At 33.7% G+C, this 17,851-nt stretch overlaps 1 protein-coding gene across 1 annotated transcript; it reads right to left on the bottom strand.

Moving 5' to 3' along the window:
- Positions 1 to 879: 879 nt before the first annotated feature.
- On the bottom strand, positions 880 to 17,198 carry LOC133186537 (peroxidase-like protein). The gene is made up of 12 exons (XM_061321769.1): positions 17,021 to 17,198; positions 13,919 to 14,090; positions 13,533 to 13,762; positions 10,229 to 10,417; positions 6,308 to 6,398; positions 5,808 to 5,941; positions 5,410 to 5,514; positions 5,118 to 5,219; positions 4,301 to 5,030; positions 1,437 to 1,615; positions 1,211 to 1,328; positions 880 to 1,042 (listed from the first exon to the last, which is right to left on the bottom strand). The coding sequence occupies exons 1-12, from the start codon at positions 17,196 to 17,198 to the stop codon at positions 880 to 882; spliced, it is 2,391 nt and encodes a 796-aa protein (XP_061177753.1).
- Between the last annotated feature and the right edge of the window lie 653 nt (positions 17,199 to 17,851).

Genomic DNA, 17,851 nt, shown 5'->3' on the forward strand with positions numbered 1-17,851 from the left:
TATATATTTACAGTTACCAAACAAACTGAACTTTAAATACTATGAAAATACATCGGGATGGGTATGTTGTAGACTGCAGTAAAGACTGACCGAAATCTCTTTCTAGTTACGAATATGAGGGATTGTTGAATTAAACACATATGAATAGTGTACATAAATTATTTTTTTATGATTATATTTCAATTTCTTTTTTAATTCTAACTTTAAAGGTTAAGGAATCTTATTTCTATTTGATTGTCACACTTTATGATAAATGCCTTCCTATCACTGTTATTATCCGTGAATATTTTCTTTAAAGGCAAATGCATGAACTAAAATACTAGAAAGCAAATAAATAACTGACCACTTTTTGGTTTGTTTATATCTTTATTGACATTATAGGAGATGACACATGCGTTTCCTGGAACACTAGTTTTAAATTAGGAGCTATACATGAAAAAACTGTCGACCTGTTTTCTTGATTCTTAAAATCCTTTCAATGTTTAAGTTTTATTTATTGGGCAGTGGGGGAGGGGGGGGGTAAAAGATACAATTTGGAAAACAACACGCGTTAATGAAAAAGAAACACACCAGAAATTGATTAAAGAAAAATCGAATTATCAAGTCTAATTTTCCTGTACAATGTTAGTGTGCCGTTGCTGTCCTATTCATTTGGCTAAAATGAGAGGATTTTGAACTATTGTTGCAACAGATAACACAATTTTAAATGTAAACCAGGAACATAGTTCAAGCATCACATCAACATTCATACTATAACTGTTGAAAATTTTAGTGTTTTTCGTATATCCAGAACTGCCTCTATTTCTCTTCTTGTATACGATCTATAATTTACGGGAATCACACGCATTATGTCTATTTTCATACGACTATCCTTTGATCTCAATAAATGGTTTTTCGTCGCATGCCTGGATTAAGTTGCCTAAGGTTTAATGTCCCTCGGCGTCGGCGACCGCCTAATTGAAGCAGCTGTTGTGCAAATGGGCTAATGTCGAATCCAAGGCGACTTCCTTGCAAAAGCAATGTGCATGGCACTGGCGAATTACTGTAAAATAAGGCTTAAGATTCTTTAAAAAGTTCAATGGATCACCGACTTTCGCATTACGTTAGCTATCAATAACAGATATAGAATCATACACACACACACACACACACAGAGAGAGAGAGAGAGAGAGAGAGAGAGAGAGAGAGAGAGAGAGAGAGAGAGAATTACCCTTGAATGTTAGGTCGTAACATTAATCTAGGTTGGAAGGATGGAATAATGCCAATATTCTTTACGACAGAGCAGAGAATCTTTGAGTACGTGATCTGTTTGATTTGAGCAAGTTGGGCTGTAAATAAATTATGTTTTAAAAGTGACTCATGACACTATATGCCACTAAAAATACTTCTGTAGTTATACAAAAAATGATTTATTTCATTAAAAAGCTTTAGTTTACCAGATGTAAAAGCAGCCACTGGGTTTTCGGGGGAAGTGCGCTCGTACCAGAAACGGTCGCCATGTTTGTAGAAGCTGAACTGAAGAGCGATGAGACATTGGAACGTGGGCCCTAGAATGCTTCCTGGTCGAGGAATCTCAGACATACCACCAGCAAAGAGGTCTATATCATCAGGGTGTCTAGAAACGAATGTAAGGTAAAAAAAATATTAATTTAAAATACATGCGAGTCCTCTTAGTGCAGGAAAGATAACTGCTAACTAATCAACAAATCTATTCGGAGACAATCAAAATCTGATCTACATGAGTTTAAAGTACTTTTGTATGTAAAAGGTATGGATAACGAATAGTGATCGATTTCAAAAAATCCATAAACAATACAAATATGTGAAGAGGACATAAAATACAGATCCCTGGAAATTCCAGAGATGGAAGCAGGTGCCTAGGAGGTGAAATGAAATATATGGAGATAACGAACAGTATTCAAGCTCAAAGTCCATTAAACAATACAAAATAGGAGCAGAGCAAACACGGTCCTCTAAACATCAGAGGTGGGATCAGATGCCATGGAGGAGTGAGCATCCCCTGCTGACCGGTCACACCCGCCGTGTGCTCCTTGTCATGATCGGGAAATAACGGAAATATCCGTCGACAATTCAGTGTGTAAATAATGGCCTAACAATTAGTATGAAAACGTCAGTCAGCATTTGACTCCATGATAAATTGTATTTGCTGACAAGGTCATTGTATCGACCATAGAACTTACGAAATGATGACTTTAAACGAGACTGCTGATATTCTTGTTTCATCAACTTGTTTGTCAATAATTTACCTCGTTTTAAAGATTGTACATACGTATAGCATGCTCTTGCGTATCGAATCAACTGATATAGATATATACCCCATATGCAGGTGATGAAGGTATATTGCTGCATAAGTAAGGGAAGTTGACGATTGAAAAGTTAAGGTCATCACGTTTATCATAAAGCTTGGTTGTTAGATTACCATTAACGTCTTTCTCAAGTAAAATATCCAAATATGAAACAGATGTGTCAGACTCTGTGGTATATTTTATCTCAAGCTCACCAGGATATATCGTATCGACATAAGAATGGAAATAGCCATTGTTAATTGACAATACGTCGTCGATATATCTAAATGTCGAGTTGAAGGCCACAGCAAGTGTTTTGTTCTTTTCACGTACAAGATTTTGGACAAATTCTGCTTCATATGAATACAAAAAAGATCTGCTAAAAACGGGGGGCAATTGGTATCAATGGGAATTCTAATAGATTGTTGGAAGACCTGGTCTCCAAAAACCACATAGATATTGTCAATCAGAAACTCAAGCATCTTTTTAATGTCAACTTCAGAGTACTTGTGTGTACAATCAGAATGTTTTTTAACAAAATAATTTTGCAAATGACCAATGACAAGGTAAGTATATTTACGAGTTCCATTTTTATTGAAAAAGCAGCTGACAATTATATCAAAAAGCCTGGATTTTAATTTATCATGTGGAATGGTTGTGTATAAAGTAGAAAAGTCGTAAGTTTTTGAAAGCATTCTTATTATTCAGGGCTGTAAAACCATCAATCAAATAATCTATGTATCGTCGTTAGTTGCATACCGTGCAACTGGGAAAAAGCAATTGTTTTGAGGGTTGTTTTGTGCTAAGATCCATAATGATACCATGATAACTTTTTTTTTCTAAATGGCCTAACAGTTTAAATGAATAACGTTTTTATATGAAAGACGTTAGTTAACATTTGACCTAACGAGATATTGTACATGCATTTGCAACAAAGCTCTTGTGTATCAAATCAACTGGGAGGCATAAACTTCATATACAGGTGATAATGGTATATTGCTACATAAATAAGGAAAGTTCACAATAGATGGAAAACTTGAATTCATCACGTTTAACATAAAGAACTGCGAACGCTTACTCCAGAATCCTGTCGACATTTTACTCACCCATAATTCAAATGTTTTGAAAAATTAGTTTTTAAATTTGTTTTGGAGGTAAAGTATACATGCAGTTCATAAGTAATTGATTAATAAATCTAACATCACTTTAATTAATTCCTCTTAATTACAATTCTTTCTAATACGGGGGTGTAAAATTCATGAAAATCATGCTTTAAAAAATTCACCGGATTTTCAAAAACTCATGTATCTTGATAAATGACCTTCTTATCTTTCAGTTTCATAATGTAAATTTAACTATGTCTCATTTATTAAGTAAATGTCTGTAGTTCTATATTATTTGAAACTGGTGATTAAATGAACACATTTTCCCTGTATTTTGATATGTAAACATAGCCCCCCACCCCCACTTTGAACCCGATCAAAAGTTTTGATATGAATTTGCTGTATAACAATTTTTATTGGCATTGTGGTGAATAAATTTTAAAAAATTGGAATATGACGACTTTTCAAATTGACCTGGAGCAAAACAATATTAATATTATCGTTCGCAGTGTGTTTAGTTGTTAGTTTGCCATCAGTGTTTATAAATATGAAACAGATGTGTCAGACTGTAATGTTTTTTATTTTGAGTTTATTTCGAGTTCAATTTTTATCATGTTTTTATTCAGATCCACCTGATATAGATTGGCAGATGTACATTTAAGCTTGCAGCATGATACTATAAATTGGGTAAAATGTGTTTTGTATATGTTTGTATTATGTTATGTATAATATGGGTCTTTGCATGTTATGGGTTCACCTTGTCACGTGAATCTTACAGTAAACATTTCTAATGCATTAAGGCAGCAACTCTTAAATGACGTGCTACAAAACAAAATAAACCTCCACTCTTTCGGTTATTTCGGTTTTAGGTTTAAAACCCCACAAACTTACCGATAGGTTCGCTGCAGTGCAGCTGCTGCTTGTGGAGTATGATCAACCAGTCCCCCTGGGGCAGTAGCAAAGAAACGCGCTCTTTGAAGTCCACAGAATTCTCTGTAAGCGTTATAGGGAGGTATGCCGTGATCACGGCCTCTCTGTATGTTCAAGGCTCCCAAATCCATAGACAACGTTTCTGATGGAGGCGTTCCTGGCATTGGTGGAAATTCAAACAATCTATTTCTAATACCGTCTACCAAGAATCTGTCAGACCTAGATTTGGGTTCTCGTGACATCCAACGAGCCATGAATTCATATCCCTTTTCATACATCAAATCAGGACGCTCGAAGTGTTCGCTCACCGGAAATGTAAAACGATCTCCGTTCCCTAAATCATGACCTACAGTATTTCTGACTAAACTATGACCCATACGATAGGCTGCAACACCGAATGCATTTATTGTTCTTGGATCAACCTTAGGGTTGTAAGAATCAGCATGTCCTGCTAGTTTTGATCTTAGATTGAAAGAATTCATATGTAAATTATCAAGAACGGCAGGCAAAAATTCATTGTATGTAACATGTTGAAGCTCTGCTATAACAATTCTTTTGGCTTCCTGAAAAAGAGTCTCGTCATCCGTGATGCCAGTGGCTTGTCTTAATGCGTCAGCAATGAGATTATGACGTCTTAACCACGTGATATGTGGAACAGTTAGAGTAGGTGTCTCGCTTTGCCTATGATCTCCTATCAACAGACAAAAATGTCACATGTAATATATTCATGCATAAAACACCATTCAAGTACATCGCAATCAGGGAGCAATTAAATTACCTGCTATGAAGCATGGTCGCATTGCTCGGGGTGCCAAGACAGGACATCCCTGAGGATTGGGAGGGAGCAGATTCTGATCGTTTACAGCAAGTCGCCCTAATTCTAGAAACAAAGTTAGGTGGTTAGTAGACGATAACTGCTAAATTTACTTTAAATATATATATATATATATATATATATATATATATATATATATATATATATATATATATATATATATATATATATATATATATATATATATATTCAGAATAAAATCGATGATAGAAATATTATTAAAACATCTAATGACCTCTTGATACTCCCCCTCTTAGCTCAAGCTCTAAGCTGACTTCAGAGCCGTAAATCATTGAGCCGTCCACAAAAGCTGTTCTCTGGTTGATTTGCTCGCGAACACCTACAAATGGCATATTCTTATAGTATCTTCTCATTAATAACTACTTGTAATTTGTAAGTTATCAAATATATAATAAACACTGTAGAGACCTCCATGAAATAATAATTAGAAGAGATGAAGAACTAGGTATTTAAACATTATGAAAATCCAGTTCCTGGTGTTTTTCTTCTCATTTTCAGCGTCAGACTAAGAGAAATAGGACTACGTATTACATCTTTAAAACGTGATATCTATGAATGCTTTTTGAATTAGCTGTTTGGTTACTGACTTAGTTTGAAAGAATATCATCTGACCGTTCATGCATCCCATTGTCGGAGCACCAGCATGGCGGACGAAGTTCATGCAAGTTTTGTCTGGTGGAAAAAAGGGATCCGGTGGCGTTTGTACTACCTCTATGCTAAAACAAGCTTCCGGGTTTTGTTGCATTCTATAAAAAGACGGAAAGTTTTACAAGAACTCTGGGGTCAATCAAGATGGCACTCCTCTCTTCACCCCCACCACTATCCTTTCTCCGTTAGATACACTTGGCTGAGAAGCAATGCAATACGTCATCATCAGAACGATGTTTTGGTAACAATGCAAACAAAACACAGATTTTTTTAATCTCTTAAATAGAATCATTAATTGATAATTTGTGAGTATACAGGTTAGTTATTTTACCTTGATAAGTGTTATAAAAACAGGGAAAGTTGTTGATCGTAACGGTCAGCTGTATTTCGCAAGTTATGTGTGGGCATATTATGAATTTCTTTTGTCCACTCCTTGTTTACCTTGAGATCCGTAACATATAAACCTGGCATTATCTAGACAAATTTTAACCTTCATTTTCTTGAACACACGACCTTTTGTGGCCTTGATATCCAGGAAAGCTTTGTTTTCAATATCTTTATAATACAATGAAATGAATAGAAATAACGAACAGTATTCAAGCTCAGAAGTCCATTAAACAATAGAAATTTTGAATCAGAGTAAACACGGACCTCAAGAAAATCAGAGGTGGGATCATGTGCCATGGAGGAATGAGCATCCCCTTCCAACAGGTCACACCCGCCGTGTGCTCCTTGTCATGATCGGGAAATAACGAAAAAAACCGTCGACAATTCAGTGTGTAAATAATGGCCTAACAGTAAGTATGAAAAAGTCAGTCAACATTTGACTTAATGATAAATTGTATTGCTGACAAGGTCATTGTATCTATTTAAATTTGTATTTGTAATATTTGTAATTAGTAATACAAGTAAAATTTGTGAACAGATATCTAGGGCCAAGCTCAATGAAATATATGAAGAAAACAAACAATTTTCAAGCTAAAAAGTCCATTAAACAATACAAAATAGGAGCAGAGCAAACACGGACCTCCGAAACATCAAAAGTGGGATCAGGTGCCATGGAGGAGTGAGCATCTCCTGCTGACCGGTCACACCCGCCGTGTGCTCCTTGTCATGATCGGGAAATAACGGAAATATCCGTCGACAATTCAGTGTGTAAATAATGGCCTAACAATTAGTATGAAAAACAGCATTTGAATCAATGATAAATTGTTTTTTCTGACAAGGTCATTGTATCGACTATAGAACTTCCGAAATGATGACTTTAAACAAGACTGCTAGTATTCTTGTTTCATCAACTTGTTTGTCAATAATTTACCTTGTTTTAGAAATTGTACATACGTAGAGCATGCTCTTCCGTATCGAATAAACTGAGAGTTATAAACCCCATATGCAGGTGATGAAGGTATATTTCTGCATAAGTAATGGAAGTTGACGATTGAAAAGTTAAGGTCACCACGTTTATCATAAAACTTGGTCTTTAGATTACCATTAACGTCAATTTAACCCCATCAGCTTATATGGTATTGGTGTATATAATTTGACAATATTTAGAATTGTATTCATTGAGAAGAATATATATATATATATATATATATATATATATATATATATATATATATATATATATATATATATATATATATATATATATATATATATATATACTCCCTTGTATGACCTAAGAAACTTAACATATCTCCACTTGGTGAAGATGGTTATTAATGTTAACAAATTCAAATTAATACTCTTTGAATTCATTTACATATCATTGACTGTTTGTGGCTTCCTCCTTACTGAGATTTGTTATCTTCGATCGCATTCCTAGATTCCTTAAATTCAAAACCAGTTTTACTGTAAGATCCCTGGGTTGATTGAACTTATATTTATAGTCCATACCTTACTGGAAGACAACAGTCATTTTCTTGTACTGAAAAAAAAATATGGAAGATTATATATTTTTAAAAAAAGTAAAGTGGGGCGTTCGTGCAATTAATCGATGAATGACTAATGATGAAAACGTTATGTACCAACGACATACGACGATGTTTATGTTCCAAGTATCTTTGAAGCATGAGATTTGAAACCTATTTTAGATTCTAAATAAAATATTTGAAATAGACGTAACAAGAAACCCATAGAACACATTCACCTGCGTGAAACTGGAATCTACACTGCCTTTAAATGCTTTCATTCATTATTATCACTAATCATCGCCCTGCTGTTATTGAGAAGATTTTAAAACAATGTCCTTATATATTCCCATGTAAAACTTCTGTCCCCTTTTGGGCCCCATCCTACCCTACGCAAAAGTGGTGGGACTCGATTTGAAAAAGACTTGAATCTGCACTTCCTGAAGATGATTGTATTACTTTAATTTATATCACTTACTATTGCCCTGTTGTTTTTAATAGGAGGATTTATAATTAACTTTGAAGATATTGAACGGTAATCATGTTCCAAAGTCGAATTCAACAATACAATTTGTGTGCAGAGCAAATACAGACCTCTGAAAAGCAGAGATGTGATCAGGTGCCATGGAAGAAAAGTATCCTTTGTCGACCGATCACTCCGGCCGTGTGCCCCTTGTCATAATCGAGTAAACGGGAAAATACGTAGACAATTCAGTGTGAATATAATGGCCCAAAGATTTGGTTTAAAGACGTCAGTCAAAATATCGACGTAACGAAAGATTGTATTTGCAAACAAGTCGATATGAAGGCTACAGCGAATTCTGCTTTTTCTGTAGAAATTTTGAATAGAATTATGTTTCATACAAATACAAAAATCAGGTCTGCGAGTCTGAGATTTTCTTGTTTTTATTAAATAAAACCCTGTATATATGAAAAGATTATCTAGAACCAAGATACTATACATCAAATTCATAGAACGGTGTTGCAATACTATTAAGAACTAGAGATACTGTGAGCACTGAGCTCACTAAATGATACCCCCAGCCTCCCATATGATTATAATTGCAAAGTCCATGTTTTGCTCTCGGAAACCCGAAATAAGTGTCAGATCAAAAAGTAAAATAGGAGGTGCACAATGGCATTATGTATTAAAGAATCTGTGAAAGTATCATCAAATTTTATTCAGTGGTATAGGAGGAGTTGCGAATAAGAGTTGGGTACCCTTACAGATGTAAATATTAAAGAAAGAATGGCAGTGTCCATATTTTGCTATGGAAAACCCGAAATACGTGTCCGGTCAAAAAGTAAAATAGGAGGTGCACAATGACACTATGTAACAAAGATTCAGTGAAAGTTTCATTAAAGTTCATTCAGTGGTATAAGAGGAGTTGCGGATAAGATATGGGTACCCCAAAGCGTAACAGACGGATGGACGGACGGACGTACAGACGGACGGACGGACGTACAGACGGACGGACATCCCGATCACTATATACCCTCCCACTTTTCAAGCAGGGGTATAATAAAATAATTTGTAATATTATTTCAAAATACCTCTCTACAATTTCGATGTACAGCATTGTTATTAGTAAAAGACATAAACCAGACAAACAAACGAATAAAAACATATCTAATCAATAGGGATGTAAAAAAAAAATTCGAATATATTTAATTAGATGAGTTAATTCGATTAGGAATTTAATATTTGATTGTTCGGTGTTTTCAGATTTCGCCCCAAAAAAAGATAATAAACTTTATTTAGAACAATCCTGGAATTATTTCCACGTTTTATTTCACTCTGAGAAGGGTATAAAAGAAATAAAATAGAATTATTAATGTATAATACAAAAAGTACTTTCAATAGTTTAATGTGATCGGATCTAGAATCGAGGACAACGAAATGAAACCCTTTCTTGAATGTCTTAGATACGTGAAGAGTGTATTTTATTGATCATAGAAAAATATCTTTGATAGAATCGAAGCCTATAATATTGTAATGGGCTCAATTTCAGAATAATGCATTAATTACTTGATTATCTCGGGTTGAATATATTCCTTAATTTTAAAATCATTATCGGGAAATTAATGACCTTGGGAAATTGTCTATGGAAGTGTTTGTTTATATTTTCAAAATATTGTATCAAATATTATATAATATATCTTATCAAGCAGATAATTTTAATTAATTACGTTTATTTAAATCTGAAGAGTAAACGACATTCTTACCCCTAGTTCGTCAGTTTGAACCTATATAGATATCAATTTTTAAAATCAAATTTATTTTAAACATTGACTGACAAATATGAAATAATCCGAATTTTATTTATTTTATCGAATATTCGAATATATTCGAATACTTTCATTGAATATTCGAAGATGGATTATTGGTAAAATTGACATCCAAACTAATCAATCATTTCTTAAATTAAAAAAGAACACTGTGCAGCTTTAGTAATGACAAAAATTACTTACACTCTACAGATGGGGTGGAAATGACGTCATGGTCAATGAACTGTCCGTGGTGGGTGAGGTAGGTAGAGAATGCGGCGCTGACAGGGGTCATGCCCCCTCCAATGAACTGGAACACGTTGTTACTGACTGTTCGAGCACTTGGCAAGGGCATATTCCCAACCCGGGAAAGGGTTCTTGGAGTATCAATCCCTGCATAATTATAAGATAATTCATTGCCAATTATAAAAATAGCAATTCAGCATTATAATATTGGTTAGTTAAGAAATAAGGTATCATTTTTAAACATCTATCGGGATATAGATACGGTTGGTCACGAAATCAAATTCCATAAAACCCGAAGGGCTTTATGGTAAATTTGATCTCGTATCAACCCGTATATATCCAGATAGATGTTTTAAGATGATACCTTATTAGGGTAAGTCAGGGTAATTTCGACCACCGTTTAATTTCGACCACAGGAACACACCACCACACAAAGATCTACGGAAGTGTTGAGACAAGTTTAATTTATTAGGAATTCTGGAAAACTATTCCTCAAATTGTGTGTCCTAGTATAATTATTCATCGCAAATATGGTTTGATCAGAGATATAAATAATATTTTTACTAATATTTATGTCTCCAGTTCAAGACGTTCGAAGTCCTGGTCTTCTGTGCGCTTGATTCGATCAAGGAAATGCAAGAGAGACAACTCGTACAACCTCTTTTTAAGTTTAACCTTGTTCAACAGTCTACAGCACGAATTAAATTAAAATTGTTTTATTTTTTTCTTGGAATATCGTTAAGTTGCAGAATTTTACAAATTTATCTTGGATTTCTCTCAAAATGCACAAGAAACGTCCATTTGATTTGGCTCGAAATTACCCCTGCTGATTTTAAGGACGCGGGGTAAATTCGGCCACTTATTCTGAAATATGTGTAAGTTGTCTTTAACAGCTGTTTAATGCAATGCAGAGTTAGATCTTCAAAAAAAAAGATTATACTGTATATGTACAATATATTGTACATATACAGTATACATATAACCTTTTATATTTAAAAAAAAATATGTCAGATTAATTAACATATGCATGCCCAGCTATATATATTGCCCGGGCCTTTCACGAGGGTGCATCACTATCGAAGTGCGAGAGAACACGGAGTCGGCACTGACTTTGAATTAACACATGTCAAGAGCCATCCAAAAGATTCCAAACCTGTCAAATTAACAAAAGAGAGGATGCAGGCAATATTAAATATATGTAAAAAAAAAAAAAAAAAAAAAAAAATCAGGTTTTTGTAAAAATTTTTCATTATTACGAATGCGTAAACTTTGACGGATAAGACTGAGGCTATCGAAAACCAACGAACCAGTCGTATTAAGATCGTATCACACAGTCCAGGTACACAAATCCAAATAGTACCCAAAATATCAGAACACACCAAAAGAGCCGCAACAATCTTGAGAAAAAAACCCACTATGATGTTACACACGGGGGGGGGGGGGGGGGGGTCAGAGGACTTTGCTTCTGTAAATCTTCATTTAATTGATCGAATTTCTCAGGATCTATCTCTTAAGAGTTAACAAAACACGTAAAATACGTTATACAACGCATTCCAAATGAATGTGTATATGGTAAAAATTAGTGAAGTAAAATATACGCAATTCTAATGCTATGCTCAAACCTTATACATATATATACAATTCGAATGATTCTGTAGTGAAAAGACGATATTAAATAAAATCCCTTTTTGGTTGGACAATTTAAAATTCATAAGAAAGATATTTTTGTGGAATCTGAGAAAATTCTACCTATTTGCATAACTATATATCACAATATTTAAATATAGAGTTGGCGAATTAAAAGCAGAATTTAGAATAAAGAATAAGAATTAAGATGTCTATAAGACAGCATTGAAAAGCTTAAGTAACCCAACCAATTCTTAACTGTATGGATACTAGTACTTATCCATTTTAATCTTTTTCTTGAGAGAGATAGAGATAGATACACGTATTTTCTAAATAAGGCAATATACTAAGTAGTTTCTCGGACCATAAAGTTTGAATAAAATGCGACAGGTAAAATGTACTTGCATTGCAAGAGTTATCTTTCTTTTTGATGTTTGTTGTGGTCGAAATTACCCCGAGGCCGGTCGAAATTAACCCATGCAACATGCTTACTTATTTTTAAACCAATTCATTATTTTTTATGCATTTTTAACTCCTAAAGCAGAAAAATATGAAGAAAAAAATCATCCTAAATACTTTGAATCTTTTTCAAACTAGTACATTTGAAAACAGTCGTGTTTTGTGGATTGAAAGCCACAAATCAGCAAAAGTGTCGAAATTACCCCACTCTACCCTACTTATATTTACATTTGTGACTTAATCATATTTTATATTTGCCTGATTTGTTTGTTTGTTTGTATGTTGTTTATGTCCCTCTCGAGAATTTTTCAATCATATGAAGACGCCACCATTTGCCGGTGGAGAGCTGCAAATTTTGTCTAATACTCGGCACTTGCCTGAGGATAATCTTTAAAGCGTGAAATGTTTTATTTTTCAAACTCAACGGCACAAGTTTGATCTATTGATTGCGCGTCGACCCTTTATGACGTCACTCAGAAATTACGTCGAACATTAATGACGTGAGGAATCTGTGTTCATTTAAGAAATAATGTATCATTTTTAAACATCTATCGGGACATAAATACGGGTTGGTCACGAGATCAAATTCCATAAAGCCCGAAGGGCTTTATGGTAAATTTGATCTCGTACCAACCCGTATTTATATCCCAATAGATGTTTTAAAATGATACATTATTACTTATATTTACATTTATGACTTATTCATATTATATATTAGCCTGATTATAACCTTTAACGCGTGAAATGTTTTATTTTTTCAAACTCAACGGCACGAGTTTGATCTATTGATTGCGCGTCAACCCTTTATGACGTCACTGAGAAATTACGTCGAACGTTTATGACGCGAGGAACCCTTGTTTATACGGATATAGATACGCGTTGCTTTTAATAGTGTTATATAAAAGAAAACATTTGCAAATGTAAATATTCGGATATAGATACGCGTTGCTTTCAATAGTGATATATAAAAGAAAACATTTGCAAATGTAAATATTTCTAATCATACTCGGAAACGGGTGGAATTATTCATGTAACCCCCCCCCCAAAAAAAAAAAAAACAAACAAACAAACAAACAAGTAAATTTTGGCATTTTTCCATTTGCAATTTGTTGTGAACCTAGCGTTTTATAAAAAATGGACGTTAAATATTTCCAGTAATAATAATTATAGTTCTTACAGTTGTCGTAGGCAGCAGGTAAAACTCGTTGTTGCGGCGTATTTGAAGATCCCAGGAGAGGGTTAATCAGATTGTTACATTGTCCATCTGTTCGTCGATAGGGATCTTTAACGTTACAAGCTGGCATCTGATAACAGTATGGAATGAATGCTCTTTGATATCTTGAAGTAATCTGGGGATCTGAGACTGCTCTCTGGAAGCCATCTCCTGCAGGTCCTCCAACTGCCGGGCTAAAAATTGACGAATAAAAGAGAAATATAGAAATTATTTTACAATTGCTTTTGTTGACATTGCGTCTTCAATGATAAAATATTCTCTCTGTTACTAAGAATTATTAATAAGAGCATTTTTTACATTTATTAACTTCTAGAAATATTGATACGAACTCTTGTGCTATCATTCTTGATGCAAGAGACGCCCTCATCGAACGGTCATGAAGCATTGCAATAGTAGCTGGCGAGTTACTCCGAGAGAACCTGGCTAAGGCCTGGTAGGCTCCAGAGCCTGATATGGAGCCTGGAGTCGGTAAAGATGCTACATCTCTGCTTACTGTTCGTCCTACAGAGGTATAAATGTATAAGTAAGTGTTTCAATTTTGTAAATTTGAGTCTTAATGTCCATACATTGATAATTGATAATGGAGCGATTACATGAAATGTGTGGAGATAATGAACAGTATTCGAACATCTATTTATATCAGCGATATTCAATTATAGTTTAGTATTCCAAGGAACTTTTGGAAAATTTGAAATCACAAGATTTTACCAAAATCAACAGCTTAAAAACTTATGACTTTTCTACTTTATACACAACCATTCCCCACGATAAATTAAAGTCCAGGCTTTTTGATATAATTGACAGCTGCTTTTTCAATAAAAATGGAACTCGTAAATATACTTACCTTGTCATTGGTCATTTGCAAAATTATTTTGTTAAAAAACATTCTGATTGTACACACAAGTACTCTGAAGTTGACATTAAAAAGATGCTTGAGTTTCTGATTGACAATATCTATGTGGTTTTTGGAGACCAGGTCTTCCAACAATCTATTGGAATTCCCATGGGTACCAATTGCGCCCCGTTATTAGCAGACCTTTTTTTGTATTCATATGAAGCAGAATTTGTCCAAAATCTTGTACGTGAAAAGAAGAAAACACTTGCTGTGGCCTTCAACTCGACATTTAGATATATCGACGATGTATTGTCAATTAACAATGGCTATTTTCATTCTTATGTCGATACGATATATCCTGGTGAGCTTGAGATAAAAGATACCACAGAGTCTGACACATCTGTTTCATATTTGGATATTTTACTTGAAAAAGACGTTAATGGTAATCTAACAACCAAGCTTTATGATAAACGTGATGACTTTAACTTTTCAATCGTCAACTTCCCTTACTTATGCAGCAATATACCTTCGTCACCTGCAAACGGGGTATATATCTCTCAGTTGATTCGATACGCAAGAGCATGCTCTACGTATGAACAATTTCTAAAACGAGGTAAATTATTGACAAACAAGTTGATGAAACAAGAATATCAGCTGTCCCGTTTAAAGTCTTCATTTCGTAAGTTCTATGTTCGATACAATGACCTTGTCAGCAAATACAATTTATCATTGAGTCAAATGCTGACTGACGTTTTTTCATACTAATTGTTAGGCCATAATTTACACACTGAATTGTCGACGGATTTTTCCGTTATTTCCCGATCATGACAAGGAGCACACGGCGGGTGTGACCGGTCGGCAGGGGATGCTCACTCCTCCATGGCACCTGATCCAACCTCTGACGTTTAGAGGACCGTGTTTGCTCTGCTCCTATTTTGTATTGTTTAATGGACTTTTGAGCTTGAATACTGTTCGTTATCTCCATATATTTCATTCGTTAGTGAATTCTTTAAAGCAGCAGGAAGTAAATTTTAATTTGAAGTAGTAGCTTTTGTTTTGAAAAACACTGACTTTCCTATAGGTGTCAGTAGATCAGATATTACATTTTTCTTATGATTTATTCTGTTCTACAAGATATTTAAATGAACACAGCTGAAAGTAAAGTTACCCTCAAAATATCAAATTATTATAATTGAAAGCTAATATCATATAGTGTATATATCTGAGAAAATATAGAATGGCGTTTCAGAAGAAAACTCTGGTCATATAAATGTAACCGTTTATATGAATCCTCCCTGCTTCATCTTAGTTACAGATTGACCAAGCTTTTAATGTAGGTATTTAAGGCAGTTTATTTACAATTTGAAACAGTTTTTTTCGATTTTGGAACAAGAGAGATATCATAGGTGGAAAGCGGACAGGTATAAATAAATATAGATAAGGTATAAAGGTTAAATATTTAATGTTTCTTTTTTTTAATTTCAAATTCTTTTGCTTACTTATATGACTTTCTTATCTTTTGTTTGTCCTTAGGAAGGGACAGGGTGAAAAATTAACAATATTTACTGATAATGTCATATATATATATATATATATATATATATATATATATATATATATATATATATATATATATATATATATATATATATATATATATATATATATATATATATATATATATATATATATATATATATATTGTTACGTTCCGATAAGTTTACCTGTGAAATTCGGATTAACTGTTGTTGACAAGTTCCGAATAAACGGACCCTGAACCCGATGTATATAAACTACTAAAATATATGTCAATGAACAATGAACGAAAGAATTGAACAATGATTTATTATTTGAACTTTATCAATTTGATTTATGTATTGTAATTACAAAGCGTTATGTTGTATATGTTCTATATAGGTACAACGTTATTAAGTAATTTTAGTGGTCAAAACCCGCTAACTTACAAATTAGATATTGATTGTGACGTTATTGGTATCTGACGTTTATACGTCATCATAACAACTTTTGTCTATAAAAGACAGCTGTTTTGTGTTTAGAAGTCAGTCTGCATTGGGTTGTGACTCCGTATACTTCGGGTGTAAGACAGTGGTATGTACAAACAGTACCAAGTCTATGTATACGAAATCATTAGTGGAGAGTCATTTAGAGTAGAAACGTCCTGGATTGACCATTGGTTCGTCATCTTTGTATTAACCAAATAACGTTGTACCAACCAGGTTTATCATTGTGCTTATAAATGAACCATTTGATCGTCTTAATAAATATCATAAACTTTACAACGTGTTATTCGTCACGGTTCTAGTGCAGATATTATAGTGAACTAAAATTTGGTCATTTCGCCAATTATTTAGTGGATCAAAAATTGGTCGTTATTCCGATTTTATATAAATTTTGTGGATAACCATTTCAACCTTGACCAGTTAACAGTAACCAACAGCGGCCCACGATTAACTGATTAAGTAATAACCTTATACCCTCGGTTTCGTTACAATATATATATATATATAATGTTGTAAATTTTATATCTTTCAAATTTAAGGACCACTTAATAATTTTTAACATAATAAATACTAACTTCCAGGAACCGGAGCGATCCCTCCCTGACCTCCAAGAAAAGTTGCAATGGGTGTTCTTCCTCCACCACCACGGAACGCGCTCTGAATAGCATTGTTCACAATAGAATCCAAGGTTACCTGAGCATCAGCATTGTAAAGGATAGAGGCACAAATTATTATTACATACATTTCCTGCATCCTTGTCAAATGTGTTTTAAAAGATCAAAGAATCAATTTAGGCCTTTTAATCGTATGAGAACTTTATTGATTGACCAATCAGAATGCAACTTACATCTCATGAATAAATTTGTCTTCACACAATCATAATTTGTCAATTCAAATTTCAAACCAATGAAAAACAGGGTTTGATACTGTAATTCGCATAAAGGTGTGGTTTAAATACCTATATATTGATTTTTATAAAGCTAGAAATATTTTAGACATTCTACACCGCCTATTTCCTCATAAAAAAATTTAAAATTTAACCTAAAATGTTTCAAACTCACAGAAAATAATATTCTATTGTTTGAAGTTTTCTTGTAATATTATTCAAAAAAAGTATGACATGACACTTTGCAACATAAAATGTTTTTGTGTAATCTATAAAAAACAATAAAGACTATTTTTTTTCTTTTTTTATGACCGTTTGATCAATGTACAAAAACAGTTGTTCCCTTTTAACTTTGAAATCCAAATTGTGGATCATTTGACCATATCAACAATGTATCTTTGATTTATTAGGCAAAAACAACTAAGACTTGTTGTTCTATTATTAATAAGCTAACTGTTGCACTATCCAGAAAAGGAAGTCTCGTCACCTGGTGTATGACAGACATTTAGGTAGCAGAAGA

The sequence above is a fragment of the Saccostrea echinata genome, unplaced genomic scaffold (assembly GCF_033153115.1).
Source record: "Saccostrea echinata isolate AGI-Se365-2 ecotype Australia unplaced genomic scaffold, CSIRO_AGI_Sech_v1 ptg000014l, whole genome shotgun sequence".
Lineage (NCBI taxonomy): Eukaryota > Metazoa > Mollusca > Bivalvia > Ostreida > Ostreidae > Saccostrea > Saccostrea echinata.

Bases quoted from the DNA above. Each gene is read 5' to 3' on its own strand.
- LOC133186537 (XM_061321769.1), bottom strand. From the start codon at position 17,198: ATGCAGGAAATGTATGTAATAATAATTTGTGCCTCTATCCTTTACAAT. The intron at 5,942-6,307 runs GTTTATATGTTA...GTCTTTTTATAG, and splicing joins ATTTGTCTAGATAATGCCAG to AATGCAACAAAACCCGGAAG. The intron at 5,031-5,117 runs GTAATTTAATTG...GTCTGTTGATAG, and splicing joins GCGACCATGCTTCATAGCAG to GAGATCATAGGCAAAGCGAG.